At 39.3% G+C, this 19203-nt stretch overlaps 1 protein-coding gene across 2 annotated transcripts in view; it reads left to right on the top strand.

Annotated features, from left to right (window-relative positions):
• UVRAG (UV radiation resistance associated) overlaps window positions 1-19203 on the top strand; it is a 311864-nt gene that overhangs the window by 147321 nt on the left and 145340 nt on the right. For both annotated transcript variants that reach the window (XM_056116060.1, XM_056116061.1), the window contains 2 exons: window positions 1740-1845; window positions 17996-18122. In XM_056116060.1, the coding sequence (XP_055972035.1) occupies window positions 1740-1845; window positions 17996-18122 (233 nt within the window). The remainder of the gene's footprint in view (window positions 1-1739; window positions 1846-17995; window positions 18123-19203) is intronic.

Below are 19203 nucleotides of genomic sequence, written 5' to 3' on the forward strand. Positions count from 1 at the left end.
CATGACTTCCGGAATCAGAGGTTACCTGGGAGGTGTAGTCCAGCAGATTTGAGAAAAAGTCCTCGTTCCCGCATACTCGAGCTGTGTTTGTAGAAGCTTCTGGTCACCGGGGTTCCATCTGGGGGAGGTGGGATGCGGCACCTACTCCATCTGGAACTTGCGGGTGATCTTTTTGGAACCTGTTTTTTCTTTTTTTTTTTCCCCTCCGGGATCCCGCACCCTCCATGTGTTTTTTCTCTTATGCTGAACCTAAATTTTATTTTATGTTTGAATCTCATTATGGTATCAATCATACCTTACCTGTCATTAGTAAAACCTGTCATTAGGAAAAACAGTAAAGAAATCCTGGGCTAGTGTATTTTGGGGTTTAAATGAAATAGGTAAGGTCTACTTATGTACATTTTTTCTCCTACACTTTATATAAACTCTGGTTTGCAAAGTTGTTCATGATGATTTGTTACAGGTATTCAATGTACCAACACCAACCCCACCACCATTCTCACCTTCCCTCCACCATTGTCTCCAATTTTCCCAACCTCCCCTCAAGCCTGTACCCATAGCAGGCCCACAATAATTTATTTTATACTGTTTGTTACCAATGAATCGCTAACAGAATGATCAAAAATATTTTATTAGATTAAAATTAATGTAAATTGCTGAATCTCACCATGCAGACATTAAATCTGTGTATGAGGGATTACTAAGATGTTGTATGTTAAGTCTTGTGTGCTGCAATTTGGTTAGTCAAGATTGGTTGCCTTCTGTGTTATAGTCCATCCAGTATGGTTTGCTACTTCCGGATTATCAGTGTTGTAGAGTTTGGAGATGTCACTTCAGGAAATCCAGAATTTTTTACTGTCCGGTGCAGCTGGAGTTAAATTTTTAACTGGGTGGCAAGTTTGGAGTGTAGGCATGATTGCCGGGGCTTTTAGAAGTACAGGGAAAAGGGAGGAGGTAGCCATCCTGACTCCAAGAAAGCCTGGAGATTTTAGTCACAAAGACTGCATACCTGAATTTTCAGCAGGTTAATTTCTGGGTGAGATTCAATCCTGAGACAATACTCAAGACATGGTGTCGATTTTGCAGTATGGGAGCAAGTGACTGCTGGGGCTCTGTTTGGACAGGCCCTGGGCTGGTCCACTCCAGGGTGCCCTGGATGTCTTAGTCAAGAGCGGCTGTCTGAAGGATTTTTGATAGCTGTTGATCTCTTTCAAAGTTTATTTGTGAGTCTCTGGAGCAAGGCCTGTACATAAACTTATGTGGCACTGGAAGTAGTCAATGTGTATGATTTGACCAGAATTTTTTTGGGGGGGGGGTGTCACACCCAGCAATGCACAGGAGTTACTCCTGGCTCTGCATTCAGGAATTACTCCTGGTGATGCTCAGGGACCATATGGGATGCTGGGAATCAAACCCGGGTTGGCTGTGTGCAAGGCAAACACCCTACACACTGTGGTATTGCTCCAGCCGCTTGACCAGATTATTTTTTAAAATAACTTTTAGACTCATGAGTTCTTCATTTCAATTCTCTTTACCACAGACAGACAGGTAAGGAAAGGGTGTTTTTAGAACATGTGTCATTTCATTGTAAATATGCTATATCAACGTGAAATAAATTTTGGTTTATTCTGTTTATCCTGGAAGGTTTGTCCCCTTATATAGTTCAATTAATACTTGAGGCTCTATGTGCAGAGTTTATAGTTAACACACTTAAAATTTTCTACAACTTTTATTTCTAGGCTTCATAGAGCCCAGTGTGCAATTAAACAGACTCAGGTAACTGTTCAGAAAATTGGAAAGGAAATTGAAGAAAAACTAAGACTCACATCTACAAGCAATGAGCTGGTAGGTTTTTATATATTTACCTGTTCAAACCCCTTGATTTCTTTCGATGATTATTGTCTTCTTGGATTATATTTCCTTTTGGGAAAATCTTTAGGTAGTTGGTTTTTTTTTCTTCATTTTATTCCCCTCTTAATGTTTCACTGAAACTTCTGTTGGCATTTACATGTTAGAAATAAACTTTCCCATCTGCTAATAATGTAACATACAAAGGGCCTGTCTTATTCTGTTAGATGAAACTTTAGATTACATGTAGTTACTTAGAAGATAATTAAAAGCTATTTTATTAATGCCCTGTAAATGTGAATTCTAGACATGAACTGAATAGTGAATGAAAAATAGCTGCCAGAAGAAAAAGAAATAAACTTTAGGGACTAATTTACTTTTTAAGAGATTAATTTAAAAATTGTTTGAGCTTAATGTAATAGGTTGGTGTGTAGACAGTGTTCTCTTTTGAGAAACATTCTTTTAATGAGACATTTCCAAAGAAATAGAAATTTGAATCCAAAATGGACTTATTTAATGTACTAGTGTAATTATGCCTTGCTCTATATTATTCCGTGAAAAAAGTAGAATAAACATTCTATCGTTCTAAGCAAAATAGTGGGTATAAATAATAATAGGTCTAATAAATTGAACCTGTCTTCTGTGAATTATGGTACTTAACAGTTGTAATCCTTAAATTAAGTTGTAGCTGAAAGTTCTTAGGTACTTTTTTACCTCAGTTCATTGTATTAAAAGGTAATTTAACGGATGAGTTAAATTCGAAGAGGCTGGGGCCAGCAAGTTTCAGCAAATGCCACACCACAGTTGTGGTATAGGGGGCAGGGAGCGAACCTGGGTCGCCGGCTGGCAAGGAAAGGGCCTTCCCACTGTACTATATCCACAGTCAAAATCTCTTTGAGCTGACAACGAACCTAGAAATCATTTAGTTCCCTTGTAATCAATTTCTCTTAAAACAAAAGCGCCCTCAAGTTCAGTCTTTTGTTCTCTTCCCTGCCTTGTTTTCCTCTATTGTGTTTTTATTGCTTATTGACATGGTACTTTCTTTATAAATCTGTTTCACCTTTTGCCGTTTTTCTAAGCTCTGTGAGGGGAGGGACTTTTCATTTGTTCTTACATTATATTCTTAAGTGACTGGAGAAAGTGCTCGGTCCTCATTAGGTGCTCAGTACGTATTTGCTGAGAATGAATTGAGAACTCTGGGTTTGAGCTATCTTAAACAGGACAGGAAAATGAGACCTAATGAAAGGAAACAACGTTCCAGTTCTCATTTGACAAATCAGAATGGCAATTTTGGTTAACTTGGCCACTTTCAGGGAATAGTACTGTATACTTCTTGACCGTCTGCATTAAAGTCCTTTACAATGATCCTTTACTTCATTCCATTCTCAAGCTGGCTCAAGGGCATCGTATTCCAAACAAAGTATTTCAGTGGATAAGGATTCATTTTCATTTTAGCCTTAAGTAAACACACAGATGGAAGGTAAGTTTTATGCTGAAAGAAATAAAATTACCTTTTAAGATCAAATAAAATTAGCTCTATTATAAATTAGTTTCATACTTGATGACTTTAAAAGTTTTGGCATCATTTTAAATTACATCAGTGTTCAACTTCATTCTTTTTTGTATCCAGTATGTTCCTCATGAAATTTCTGCTCTTGTCATCTTGATTTTTATGCTTACATGTTTAAGATTTTGTTTCTGTTGGTCCCGTTCTTACGGTTTTTACCACTTATTTTATGATCGAGAAGTACACTGATCTTGAATGTTAGTCCAAATTTACTTTCCTGTGGAAAAGCTCCTCTTGTTTCTGATGACTTAAGTGATTTTATGTCCACTACTAGATTCAGTTTGCTAAATTAAAAGAAAAAATACCCTCACATTGGTATATAGTTTTATTTTCATGTCATCTTTCTTCTGTTTTTGTTGTCAGGATAGTAATGTTATTACAAACTTTGAGTTAGTAATTTGTTTCCTTTTCCTTTTTCTGGAAGAGTATGGTACAGCTGAAGTTATTGAAAGTTTGGTAGAATTTACCAAGGAAATCTTCTGGGCCTGGAGCTTTTCTTGGGGGAGGCAGTATTTTTTGGGGGGTGGAGGACTGTGTCACACCTGGGATTGAATCTGAGGCTTACACATGCATCGCATTCACTTTAGGTCTTTGACCTATATCCCTGGACCTTAGGTTTTCTTTGTGAATGTTGAGCTAGCAAGTAAAATTTTATTTCTTTTTTGAAAGATATCTTATTTTAAAATTTTTAATTACTTTATGTAACATTGTGGTGTACAAAGTTGCTCATAATACAGTTGTTATGGGCCTTCAATATTCTAACACCAGTACCATCACCAGTGTGACCTTTCTTCCACCATTGTCCCCATTTTCTGCCGCCCCCCACCTCTTAGCAGTCCAAAATAATTTCCTTCATATTGCTTGTTACAACTAAATGGTTAATGGAATTATTTTTAAAAAATACTTGAGTAAAAGAAAATATATGAAAATTTTATGTCAGCATGGAGTCATTAAGCCCTGGTCTGAGGGCTTTACAAAACTGTTCATTGCTAGTTGAACCTTTTTTTGTTCATTGAGCCTAGTTGGCATCTGTGTTACTTTCCCATTCAATATGATGTGCTCCTACTTGGGATATCAGTATTGTGGAATTTGGAGGTAGCCATGTACTCCAGGAGCTCCAGGATTGGAAGAACTGGGACTGTTCTTGACCTGCCCCCCTCCCTCCCAAGGGAACCCCAGAATTTTCAGCCCAAAGTCCAGTGTACCTGTGCTTTCATTCACCTGGCATCTTTTCTATGATTAAGGGGAAAGCTTAATAAAAAGCCATGAAGCTGGGCTCTTTACATGGTGGAGGCTGTGGGATGTGAGTGTGGCTGCTCTCAATTCTCATTTTATTGAGAGTTTTTATCATGACTGGGTGCTTGATCTTGTAAGTGCTTTCTCTGCATCTATTGGTATGATCAGATGACGTGGGGGAGCAGCACTGCACTTAAAGATGCTCAGGGGTTACACCTGCCTCTGCACTCAGGAATCACTTCTGGCAGTGCTCAGGGGACTATATGGAATGCCAGGGGTCAAACCTGGGACAGCCAGGAGCAAGGCAAATGCCCGACCTGCTGTACTATTGCTCCAGCCCCATCATATGATTTTTTTCTTCCTATATTGATGTATTGGGTGTTGATTGACTTGCCTATGTTAAATCATTCTTGCATCCCTGGGATGAATCCCACTCTAGTTCATGGTGTATGATCTTTCAGGTGAGTTGTTGGATTTGATTTGCTAGTATTTTGTTGAGGATTGTTGTGTCTGTTTTCATCAGGGATATCTGTCTGTAATTCTCCTTTTTTACATTGTCTCTGCTTTTGATATCACGGTAATGTTTGCTTCATAGAAACTGTTTGAGAGTGTGTTTGTGGTTTTTTTTGTTTGTTTGTTTGTTTGTTTTTTTCTTCAGTTTCCCAAAAGAGCCTGAAAAGGATTGACTCTAGGTCTTCTTTAAAGGTCTGAAAGAACTCACTAGTGAATTCATCTGGGCTTGGGCTTTTGCTTTGGTGGAGACTCTTGACTACCATTTTGATTTTTTTGATAGTGGTAGGTCTGTTTAGGTATTCCGTATCTTCTTGGTTCAGCCTTGGGAGGTTCTCAGAGTCCATCAATTTATTAATTTTTTTCTATGTTCTCTCATCTTGTTGCAAAAGAGTTTCAGAGGAATCCATGATGTTCCTTTGGATTTCTGTGATATCTGTTATGATGTCCCCCTTTTCTTTCCTGATTCAGTGGATTAGCATTCTCTGTCACTCTCTTTCTATGCTAGTGGTGTATTGATCTATTTATTTTTTCAAAGAACCAACTCTTGGTTTCATTCACTTTTGGATTATTCTTTACTATAATTAGTTAATATCTGCTCTAAGCCCTTTTGGTCTCCTTTTGTTGGTTCTTCTCCAGTTTCTTAAGCTGTGTAGTTATTTATGTACGCCCTTTCTTCCTTCTTGATGAATTCTTACATAGCTATAATCTTTTTCTGTGTCCCAGAAGTCTGGTAGCTCATGTCCTCATTTTCGTTTGTTTTCAGGAATCTTCTGTTTTGTTTTGTTTTGTTTTTAAATCTGATTTCCCCTCTGACCCACAGGTTGTTCAGTAGAGAGCTACTTAATTCCCAGGTTTTTTAGTTATTTCTCCATTACTTCTATCTTAATTGCACATGGTCTGAGAAGTTAGTTGACACAATTTCCTTAGTCTCTTGTATTTATGGTGTGTTTTGTGGCCCAGCATAGGTCTGTCTTGGAGAATATCCCATGTGCATTAAAGAATGTGTATTCAGCTTTTGGGGGATGAAAAACTATATATATTATATAGCCCTTTAATTTATTTCTTCCTTCAAAGCCAATGTTTCCTTGTTGCATTTTAGTCTAGTTGATCTGTTGAGCAGTGACTGAGTGGTGCTAAGGTATCCAACTGTTATTGTGTTGCTATCATTGTCTTTCTTCAAGTCTGTTAGCAGTTGTTTTAAGTATCCTGCCAGTCCCTCATTAGGTGCATATATGGTTAGAAGTATGATGTGTACATCTTCCTAATGTCCAGATCCCTTGATCATTAAGAAATGACCTTTTCTGTCTTTTGTAACTTTCTGAAGCCTGCAGTTGATGTTGTCTGATACAAGTATGGCCACCCCAACCTTTTCGTGGGGCTGTTTGCTTGATATATTGTTTTCCAACCTTTGAGTCTGTGTTTGCTCTGACTATTCAAATGTGTTTCTTTTTTTTTTTTTAATATTTATTACTTTATTGAATCACTGTGGGAAAAGTTACAGAGCTTTCGGGTTTAGGTCTCAGTCATGTAAGTATCAAACACATTTCCCTTTACCAATACTTATTTTTAACCGCGAACCCCAATAGAACCCCACCTCCCACCCCTCCCAATTCCTGTGAAGCAGATGAGTTCTAGTTAACACTCTATCTACTTTGACTAGATAGATTGTTTCGATAGAAGATGCACAATTATTGTTTAGAGTTTACGACCCCCTCCCCCAATCAGATATGCTGAAACAGCGTTGTGAAATGATTTGCTTTCTACAGCTGGGTGTAAGAATAAAATGACGTCGCGCAGCCGCGATAGCGGCCGCGCGGTTTTGGATTTCTGCTATTTTACTTATTAACCCTGGAAGAATTTCTATTAAAAGTTAGATAGTTAAGAGATTGGTTTTTGTGCTCTGGAGTCGTGGCCGTGCCGGAAGGCCGCTCGTGGGGGGCAGCTGGTGACCTCGGTCAGGCGTGAAGGACGGCCCAGAACGGCCCCCCTTCCCACGAGGCCCCTGCCGCCCCCCACCCCCGGCTCAAACCTGCTGTCTACAAGGCTCCCGTGCGGCCGCCATCTTTCTTTCCAGAGAGGAGTGGGCAGGTGGGTCAACACCCTTTCCCCTCCGGGCAGGCTTGGTGGCGCGGTTTAACACATAGTCCATTTGCTTTTCTGCTCCAAGCGGGTGACTCTCTGTGCTAAGTCCTTGTGCCTCCGGGGCCGTGGCCGTGCTGGAGAGCCGCTCGTGGGGGGCAGCTGGCGACCTCGGTCAGGCGTGAAGTACGACCCATTACGCCCCCCTTCCCATGAGGCCCTTGCCGCCCCCCACCCCCGGCTCAAACCTGCTGTCCACTCAAATGTGTTTCTTATAGGCAGCAGCAGCAAGTTAGATTCAATTTTCTAATCCATCCTATCACAATCTTAATTGGTGCATTTACACCATTGCCACTGAGTGTGATTATTATCACAGAGTTTTGTGTCATCTTTCTGTAGAAACTTGAAATGTTTATGAGATTTGTGTTTTCTTTGAGTGGCCCATTGTCTTCAGGCCCACAGGGTGTTGTTTGATAAATCAGCTGTAAATCATAAGGACATCCTTTATTGACTTTGATGTTTCAGTATTCTGTCTTTGACTTTCATCATTCTGTCTAGGATTGTCTTGGGGTGTTTCTTTTTGGATCTCTTTTAGCTGGTTCCCTTTGGGCCTCTTGAATCTGGATGCATGCGCTCTTCAACTCTAATCTTAATTATGGTTTCTTTGACTGTTGGTCTTTATTGGAATTGCCTTCGTGGCCCTCTGGAACCCCGATGAATCTTAAGTTGTTCTTCTTGAATTCATCCCTCTTGCCTGCTTTTCATTTATTTTGAGGCCTTTGTTCATCTTCTGCTGTTCTCTGGAGGTTTTTCCATCTCATCTTGGAGCTCACTGATTTTGTTCTCAGCTATTGTTACTCTTCTGCTGAAGCTTTGCAGTGAGATTTCATTTCACTATCAGATTTTTCACTTCTTCATTTCTGCTTGTATTTTTCTAATTTCTTCTCTCATGTCTCATATGTTTCATTGACTATACATTCTGTTGCTTCTTTGATCATCATTTTCTCTTTAAATCCTTATCAGAGAGGTTATACAGCTGGTTATTACTGGTTGAATCATTGGGGCTACCATCCTTCTCACCAAGGTGTGTTCTGTGCTGCATTCCCGTTTATGACTTTTGTAGTCTGGAGGAGGGTCTTCAGTTTACCATTTGCTCCACCCCATCCCCCAGCCCCGTCTGTGAGCTCTCTGGGGGTAACTAACTGTGTGTCGCTCTCTTTCCTGCTTTCCAAGCTGTCTCAACCAGATCTGTTGTTACAAACTAGTTTGTTGAGACTTTCATGTGCTGATTCCAAGAAGGCTTTCTTTGGCCTGTCATCATCCCAGCTGTAATGGAATTCTTACTGCCGCAACTAGTTTTGTGTGTCATAGTGTGGATAGGTGACGAGGGTCAGGATGTCAGTGTGCACTGTCTGTGAGATCATGAGAAAGTGTTGTCAGGGCTGCGTGCTTCACAGGACCGGGACAAAATGGCAGCTCCTCAGTGCAACTTCCTACCAGGGTTCCTGCGGGAACAGGAGTGGGCCCAACTCTAATTTGGTAAGAATTTTAGACTCAGTTTGTGAAGAGTTATGTTCTAGTAATAGCACATCCTTCAGCCCATTTATATGACATGGGTTTATTTTATTTAGGCCTTTAAAAAAAAGTTCTCTCAATGTCTTGCCGCTTTCCCTATAGAGATTTTTAAAAAATCTTTGTTTGAATTATTCCTAAACATTATATGAAAGGTAGGGTTTTGGGGACCGGGCCGGGGGCATTAGTGCAAAGGAGATTGCTTTTGAATTTGTGTTTGCTACTATTATCGAAGAGTATAATTCATTTTTTGTATCCTGCAGTCTTATCTGAGTAATGTTTTTGTTGCAGCACTTATTATATAAATTTCTTGCCAGATTCATGCCTGCGGCCTTGAATTGCTTTTATGTGCTTGATTTATTCTTTTTGCCTTCAATACTTGATTCATCACGGTCACTGTCACTGTCCTCCCGTTGTTCATTGATTTTTCTTGAGCGGGCCCAGTAACATCTCCATTGTGACAATTGTTACTGTGTTTGGCGTATCGAATCCGTCACAGGGAGCTTGCCAGGCTTTGCCGTGCAGGCGAGATATTCTCGGTAGCTTGCCAGGCTCTCTGAGAGGGGCGGAGGAATCAAACCCGGGTAGGCCTTGTTGGCTGCGTGCAAGGCAAACGCCCTACGCACTGTGCTATCGCTCCAGCCCAGTTGATTCATATGTAGTATAATTTTATCAGTGTGGGAATCATCTTTTTCTCATCATAGGAAACAATTCATTATTTCTTCAATAAATATATAGTTAGGGCTAGGGCTCATTCAGGGGACTGAGTGCATGCTTTGCAGGGGGCCACCCTGATTTGATCTCCAGTACCACAAGGCCCTCCGAGCACAGAGCTGTCAGTAACCCAGAGCACAGGTGGCGATGGCCCCCAACCAAATACAAATAAATAAGCTGCAGGAATGGCCATTTATTTGGTTGTGGTGTGCTAGAGATCTTATGCTCAATTGTGACGTAAGAGATCTCCCTGGCTCCGCTGCTTAAGAAATTTCTCCCTAATAGTTTATTGGCGCATCTCATACTCTATACCACGGATGTACCAAGACAAGGACTTAGTGGCTTTAGGGTCAAATACAACAGTCTTCACACTTTCCTCTAAGGAAACTTTTTGGATCATTTTTAGTGGATTATTCATAACAAGAATAACAAGGCTGGAGCGATAGCACAGCAGGTAGGGCGTTCGCCTTACAAGCGGCCAACATGGCCAACCCGAGTTCGATTCCTCCGCCCCTCTCAGAGAGCCCGGCAAGCTACCGAGAGTATTGGATATGCCAGACACAGTAACAACAAAGTCTCCAATGGAGACGTTACTGGGCCCGCTCGAGCAAATCGACGATCAACGGGAGGGCCTTTACCTTTACCTTTATTCATAACAAGCAATACAAAATAAATTATTTTATTTCTACTTTGGGAGCAGGGGTAGAAACATTCGAAGCATGATAGTAAAAAGGTGTAATGGTGATGGGACCAGTATTGAGATATTAGATGTTATAAATATTGTGAACAACTTTATCAAAATAAAATTAATTTTAAAAAAGACATTTCTTTCTAATAGTAATTTCTGAGAACCTTTCTTTTATTTTCATGAACAGTTGTTAAATTTTTCAAATATTTTCCCTATCCCTGTCAAAATTACTCCGTGTTTTTCCCCCTGGATTCTGTTAATTTAGTTAACTACGTTAATTTAACTCCAAAATGTTTAATGCATTCCTGGAGGAAAACTGAATTTAGTCTTTCTTCTTATGTCTTGCTGTCTTTGATCTGGTAATAATTGAAGGGTTTGTATTTGTGGCTGCCATGGTTTGAATTGCTTTTTCAGATTATGGGACCCTTGTATAAATGGTTGGGTTGTGTTCCTTTGTCCTACATCATGACTGGAGACAAATCTCCTGGATATTCAGTATTTTCTAGCCTTCTGAAATTCCATATTTTAAAAACTAATTTTACATCAATTTATTCATGAGAATATTTCACTTTTTCTCATACTCCATGGTGGTGAGAGGACGGTGGGGCTGCACCAGGATTTCTTCTGGGCTGCGAGCTTGGAGGGTGTCCAGGCAGTGCTTGGTGGGTCATTTGTGGTGCCAGAGATTCAAACTGGGTTCAGTGGTATGCAGGGTAAGCACCTTACTTCCTGTACTGTCTCTCCAGCATCTTACTGTGTATTTTATAGTATCAAATATTTGAACATTTTGGGGCCAAGTAGGATGATTTCCTTGCATATTTTCAACCAGGATTTGATCCCTGGCATTTCATATGGTCCCCCAAACACAGCCAGAGTGATTCTTGAGTGCAGAGCCAGGAGTAACCCCTGCGTATCGCCAGATATGGCCCCACCAAACAGAAACAAATATTTGAAAAATTTAACAGCTTGTACAGAACACCCATATTTTCTTTATTAGAAATATTTTCTTGGGACAGGAGTGGTAGCAGTAGCAGAGCGGGTCGAGCACATGCCTTGCATACAACCAAATCAGGTTTGATTCCTGACACCCCATATGGTCACCAAGTGAGCCAGCAGTGATCCCTGAGAGCAGAGCCATAAGCCCTGAGTGCCACTGGGTGTGACCCTAACCCCAACCCCCACCCCACCTCAAAATGTTTTCTTTTATCTCCTTTGCCAGGCATGGCTTCAAAAGATTAATTTATCTGTCATCTTTTAGATTAGATACAATGTACAGAAAAATACTAAACTCCAAATAAAATCGATCCATTGATAATATCCATGTTTCTTAGTATACTTGGAATCAACAAATATATAGGGCACAAAAATGCTTTTTGAATCAAAATTTTTTTTTTGTTTTCTTTCTCTTCCCAGGTACAGTTCTATATGTATATAATATATATATATATATATATTTTATATATGTATATATTTTTGCTTTTTGGATCACACCTGGAGATGCACAGGGGTTACTCCTGGCTCTGCACTCAGGAGTTACTCCTGGCAGTGCTCAGGGGACCATATGGGATACTGGGAATCGAACCTGGGTCAGCCGTGTTCAAGGCAAATGCCCTATCCGCTGTGCTATCTCTCCAGCCCCTCAGTTTATATTTTGTGAAATTTTTAATTAACGAAAGGGAATACTTACCTCTAGAAAAAAAGATTGCTTCCTCAGATTTTACATATTTCTTCTCAGTTATCAAAAATTCCCCTAGAGCTTTCTTCTCACACTGTGGATTGCTAAGGTAAAATGCTATGTATCCATTGGGCCAAACCTTTAGAAAGCAGAAACTTTCTCATTAGAAGCACCCAGTGGGCTCTTTATAACTGTTTGTTTTGTTTATGTAGACTTGGTTGGAAACATTCGATATTCCATAGATATTTCAGGTCAAATGTAATAATGATTTGGAAATAAGTCTTTCAGCTTGTTTTTTTTTTTTTTTAATTTTTTTTGGCTTGAATGTCTAACAGATGACCATGCCATCTGTTTATGATCAGTATTTTCAGAGATAGGAAGAAAGCATTTTGGGTGAGAAATGATAGCTATAAAGTGCTTTCCATACAACTGTCAAAAGTCATTTTCCATGCTTTGGTCCTTTTCAAAATGTCATATAGTTGGAATTGTCCAGCATGTTGCCTTTTCAGATTGGCTTCTTTAACATATACGATGCTTTTTCATTTTCTCCATGCCTTTTCATTAGTGTGATAAGCTCATTTTTTTTTATTACTGAATAATGCTCCATTATTTGTACACATTGGTTTCTTCCAAATTCTGGTGACTCTGAAAAAGCTTTTATAGACTTCATGTGTGGGTTTTTATTTGGCCTCTAAGTTTACAACTGATCTGGCAGCTATCTGTGAGCTTGATTGTTGGATCATTTGGTGAGCCGAGTTTAGTTTTGTAAGAAACTACTCAACCACTATGAAATATATGTGCCTATACCATTCCGTATTACTAGAAAAAAAAGAAAGGAAGTTTCCAATGCTCTACATTTTCACCAGCTTTTACTATATTAGCTTTTGAAAACACTGTTTTTTAAAAGAAAACTTCCCCTTTGTTTTCATAGTGCACTAGGGAATCCAACACTTGTTTGTGGTATACTGGGGTCACTTACCTGGTTGTGGTACATTGGCAGAGTTGGGAATGCATTTGATGCCAATGTAAGGCAATGCCAGGGATTGAACCCACAAGCTCATGCATGCAAAGCATTGCTATTTTTAGGTATGTTTTGGTATCTGATTGTATCTAAATTTGCGGTTTGGTAATAACATTTAATAATGAGCATATTTTGATATTCTTTTGTTTCGTTGATGCATCCATTGGTGCTTGGAAGCTACACCTGGCGCTCTACCCAGGTGTGACTCCCAGCAGTGACTATGATGACTCTGACATCTTGCATGTAAAGCGTGCATTCAGTCCTTGGAGCTATCTGTCAGGTTCCTTTTTTTGTTATTTTTGTCCATCAGTAAATCTTTGATCAGGTGAGATATTTTGTCCATTTTTAAGTTGGTTTATTTTCTTATTATTGAACTTTAGAGATTTTTTTGTATATTTTGAGTAATTCATAAGTGGTCTTCAAATATTTTCTTTTGGTTTGTAATTTATCTTCATTTTTACCTAACAGCAGTTTTTGTAGAACAGAAGTTTTAATTTTAATGAAGGTTAAAAATTTTCTCATTTGGAAATTAATTTTTGTCTAAATAATCATAAACAAGTTTATCCTAGATTTACTCCACTGTTTTCTGCTGTAAATCAGATAATTTTTTATTTCACATTTTAGGTCTATGATTCAACTTGATTGAACTTTTTTCAGTGTGTAAAATATATATATCAAAGATTTTTTTTAATGGTGGTTGTTGTTCCCGCAGTAGCTCTAGCCTGATTTGGTAAAAAGACTATATTTTCTCTGTTGAATTGCCTTAGAAAATTCCTTTGTCATAGATCAGTTGACAACATTTGAATGCTTCTGTTTCTGGGCTGTATTCTATTTTGCTTATTTGTCTTTTATTCATACTACCTTGTCTTGATTACTGTTAATTAGATTCCATATGGATTTGGCATGGAATACTGTCAGATTTTTCAACTATGTTTTTTACCGCCAATAGTGAATTTGCTCTTTGAGATTATTTGACTCTCTATTTGAAATTTTATTTGTTGATGTCTGCAAAGTATCTTGCTTAGAATTTTACTGAACCATTGATTGTTGGGAAAAATCAATATCTTTTTATAATATTTTCTTCCTATTCATGAACATAGACTACTTCTCCGTTTATTTGGATCTCCTGATTTCTGTTTTGTTTTTGTGCCATAGCCAGCTGTTCTCAGGGCTTATTCCTATTCCTGTGTTCCATTTGGGGGTCACTCCTGGCTGGCTCTGCACACCATATGAGGTGCCAGGAACTGAACCCGAGTCAGCCATGTGCCAGACAAACACGCCCTCCCTGCGCTTGCTCTGGCACTGGCTCTCTCCCCCCGCTCACTCCTCTTTTGATTTCTTTTATTAGAAGTTTGTAGTTTTCTTCATGTAGATCTTGTACAGTTTTTTGATCTCCTTGCAGTGCTGGAGGTTGCACCCAGGGCCTCATACATGCAAGGGATGTGCTGTACTATTGAGCGCCTTCCCTAGCCTTAGATATTGTACATATTTTCTTCTACATATTGCACACATTTTCTTAGATTCATACCTAGTTAATTTTTATATGTTAATAATATGACTTTTATTTCAGCTTCTACAAAAATTTTATTACTTTTGCTCAAAAAAACTTTGTAGGTTACAGTTTTGCTACTATAATTGATGACCAATTCAAGGAAGGTTTTTTGTTTGTTTGTTTATTTTTGCTTTTTGGGTCACACCCGGCAATACTCAGGGGTTACTCCTGGCTCTGCACTCAGGCATTACTCCTGGAGGTGCTCGGAGGACCATATGGGATGCTGGAATCGAACCCAGGTCGGCTGTGTGCAAAAACAATTGCCCTACCCACTGTACTATTGCTCGAGTCCCAGTTTTCAGTTTCATTTGGGGATGGGGGACAGGTTTTATTTTGAACTATTTTCCATAGACAATCAGATCACTTTAAAACAAGTTTTCATTCTTGGGCCAGGGAGGTGGTGCAGTGGTTGAGGTTCATGCCTTGCATGTGACTGGCCTGGTTCGACTCGTGACATCACACATATGGTCCCCTGAGTACTGCCAGAAGTAAGCCCTGAGCACACCTGGGTGTGGTCCCTAACAAAAAAACAATGCTTTTTTCTTTCCTATATGTATAGCTTTTACTTGCCCCTTTTTTGAGGAGGGGGAGGGTGGTTATTGCATAGCTGGGACTTTTAGTATATTCTCAGTAGAGTATTTACAGGGAAATCAATGTCTTGCTCTCCAGGTTAGGAAAAAACTACTTGGTTTCTCACTATTAAAATATGATGTTCTGGTGTTCGTATGGAATTTGGGGCCTTTAAAAAAAATTAAATTGGGTAAGGTTTTCTTTATTCCTGGCACAGCGGGTAGGGCGTTCGCCTTACAAGCGGCCAACATGGCCGACCCGAGTTCGATTCCTCCGCCCCTCTCGGAGAGCCCGGCAAGCTACCGAGAGTATTCAATATGCCAGACACAGTAACAACAAAGTCTCCAATGGAGACGTTACTGGGCCCGCTCGAGCAAATCGACGATCAACGGGAGGGCCTTTACCTTTACCTTTACCTTTTCTTTATTCCTAACTTGCTGAGTTTTCATTGTAAAACAGATTTTGGGCATTAGCCTTGCATGTGGCCAACCCAGGTTCAATTCCTAGCATCCCATATGGTCTCCCAAGCACTGCCAGGAGTAATTCTTGAGTACAGAGCCAGGAGTAACCTCTAAGCATCGCCGGGTGTGACCCAAAAAGAAAAAAAAAACCCAGATTTTGAATTTTGTTACATGTTATTTCAGCATCTTTTGATATAATTACATGACTTTTATTTCTTATCTTTGTTGATGTACTAATTACTGAAGGTTAATACTATAATTTGACCATAGTGTGTCATTTTACTTACACATTAGATCTGTTGATATTTTGTCCAGAATTTTTTGCATCTGTGTTCATGAGAAATAATAAGATAATAAATGAAGAATTTTATAGTGAGAACGATAGCACAGCGGTAGGACATTTGCCTTGCGCACAGCCAGCCCAGCTGAGCCGGGTTCGATTTCTCTGCCCCTCTTGGAGAGCCTGGCAAGCTACCGAGAGTATCTCGCCCGCACGGCAAAGCTGGCAAGCTCCCCGTGACATATTCAATATGCCAAACACAGTAACAACAAGTCTCAAAATGGAGACGTTACTGGGCCCGCTCAAGCAAATCAATGAACAACGGGAGGACAGTGCTACCTTTTTTGATATTAGGGTTATTTGTGAGAGTTTTCTCATAGAATGAGTTAGAAAGTTACTCTGTATTTAAAGGACTTTCATTGTGGATTTATCTAGATGTTTTATAGAATTCATCAGTGAAAATACCTGGACCTGTAATTTCTGTTTAGGGAGGTTATTGATTTGACTTCTTTTTTACATAAAGGTCTATCCAGATCTCTTTTTCTCAGGCTAAATTTGAATAGATTGTTTGAGGATATTGGTACATTTCTTCTATGTCATCAAACTTGTGAGCATAGAGTTGTTATATATATTCTTAAATTATTATCTTCTGGTACACAGAACAGTTGTGATTATTCTTTTATGTTTTGTGGTTTTGGTTTTTTTAATTCCGCATACTAGCATTTTCTGGGTTGGGTTGTTATTTTTTTCCCCCTTCCTCTTTTCCTGATTATCCCAGTTCATTTTATTTATTTGCTTATTTTGATTTGGAGGCCATACCTGGTGGTGCTCAGAACTTGCTACTTGGTTGTGTGTTCCTGGGTCACTCCCAGCGGGTATTGGGGTACCATATGTAGTGCTGGGGATTGAACCTGGATCAGCCGTGTGCATGATAAGTGCCCTACTCACTGCACTGTCACACTGGTGCCAGCCTAGCTAATTTAATCAATTTTAATGACCCAATAAATAAGCCATGTTTTTGGTTTATCTATGATTTTTTTAATTTCTTTGCAGTTTACCGATTTTTTTATTTTCTAGATTTATTTCTTTTGCCTAATTTGTGAATGTTTTAATCACTGTATCCTTGAACAGTGTTTTAGTTCTGCCTTTTTTCTCCTTTCTTGCCAGTACATGATGACACAAATATTGGATTTTTTTGTGTAATTCCACAGGTCCTATACAGAGATGAGCTTCCAAATATGTGTGTATACATATATATATAGTGTATATGTACACACATATAATATATAAAATCTGTGAATCTGTGTATGTAATGTTTGGATTGTACATCTTTTATTGCCATTTGTTTTGGTTCAACAGTAGTCGTCTCTCACCTGTGGTCCTGTTATTGAACTCATTCACAATTTTTTTCTTAGTTCCAGTTATTTTTTCTCCTAGAATTTCCATTTTTAGAAGCATTGCCTTTTTTCTTTACTGAAAGTATTTTTTTCCCCAACATATTCTTTTTTTTGCCCCCCCCCGACCCCTGCAGTATGTTTTAAGCATGTTTCTAATTGTGTGGGCATGTTTTAGATTGTCTTGAGTGTGTATGTATGTATGTATGTATGTATGTATGTAAACGAGTAGAACTGCTATGTCATATGATACTTAATTTTAATTTTTTATACTTTTTTGGTACGTAAGTTTAATTTTTTGTGAATTTCATTTCTTTATACTTTTGTTCTTTTGTATTATAAAGACAGGCAAACAGTCTGAGATATTTTGAGGTATCTTTTAGGTTCTTAGAAAGTACTGACTGCAGACTAGATTTATTCCTCCAGTTATTCTTTGTTCATGTCTTTATTCTTTCCACTAAAATGATAGGTGTTGATAATTTAAGTCGATAAAGATACCCTTAGGTCTGGAGCAAGAGAGATTAGAGTATCTGCCTTGCACATGGCAAACCCGGTTCAATCCCTGGTATCCCCTGTGGTTCTCTGAGCACCGCCAGTACCGGCAGTGGAAATTACTGATTGCAGAGTCAGGAGTAAGTTCTGAGCATTGCAGGACGTGCCCCCTACCCCACCCTCCAAAAAGGATATCTTTAGATGAGTACTGAAGTATTAAAAGGAAATATTAAACTAGTGCACATCTTGAAACAGAAAGGGTGTGGTTGTGTGATTATTCGTAGTCATGACTTTAACATTTAAAAAAATACACCCATTCTTTTATTTATCTAGAAAAAAGAAAGTGAGTGCTTGCAATTAAAAATTTTGGTGCTTCGGAATGAATTGGAAAGACAAAAGAAAGCTTTGGGACGAGAGGTGGCATTACTGCATAAGCAACAAATTGCGTTACAGGACAAAGGTGAGTAAAACACCATGCAAAAGAAATATAACCCACAATTTAGTAGTTTTTCTTTCATCTCCATAGGCAGAAATTGCAAACTTTCTATCTACGTGTTGATAGACTCTTTAATGTTTTGAAATATTTTTAAGGTGTTATGAAGGTGATATATATGAAAGGTATGCAGATACACAAACTCTGAACACACACACACACATACTCTCTCTCTCTCTTTCTCTCTCTGTCTCTCTGTCTCTCTCTCTCTCAGGTTTTCCAAGTGAAATGCTACATAAGCAGAATCTTCATCAAATATCTGCATTACCAGGAGCCCAGACCTCAGAGACTTCCTCATGTTCTATTTCATTTAGAGCATCTCTAGAAATACTTGACTTAATATACCAAACATTGGTTTTGCTCGATTAAAACCTTTATGTTAATGGCAGAATTCAACATGTACATATTATATGCTGACTTTTATTCAATATTTTGTTTGTAAAATTCACCCTTTTCTGCATCTAATGTAGTCTCGGTTCATTCTTCTTGCCAATTGTAATCTATAGTGAATTTATATAATTCATACTATTGGCATCAGTAATTTGTAATTTAGAAATTATTATAGATAAATTAAGTCTGGAGGGATTTCTGCCAAAAACCGCTGGGTTCTGAGATTAGTTTGTGTGCCTCTGGGATCATGGCTGTCCAAGAGACGGAGGAGCCAGTCGTGGACAACAACTCAGGGTCTTGTCAGGGCAGGGAGAGGGGCCTGTTCCATCCCACATCCCGAGAGACCCCGCGCATCTCGTCACTGCAAGCTCGTACCTCTCTGTCCAATAGGCTCTGAAAGATGGTGGCGGTCACCATGCTGCCATTGAGAGGAAAAGGTGGAAGGGACAACACCCTTTCCCACCCAGGGTGGCATGGAGCTGTGGCTTCATTCACAGTCCAGAAGCATTTCTGCCAAAAGTCGCTGGGTTCCGAGATTGGTTTGTGTGCTTCTAGGATCATGGCCGTTCAGGAGCTGGAGGATCCAGTCTGGGTCCCTCCCCATGCCACACCCTCCCCCTACCTGTGGGGCAGATGATTTCCACATTACTCTCTCCCT

This window comes from Sorex fumeus, unplaced genomic scaffold, assembly GCF_029834395.1.
Source record: "Sorex fumeus unplaced genomic scaffold, SorFum_2.1 ptg000030l, whole genome shotgun sequence".
Classification (NCBI taxonomy): Eukaryota; Metazoa; Chordata; class Mammalia; order Eulipotyphla; family Soricidae; genus Sorex; species Sorex fumeus.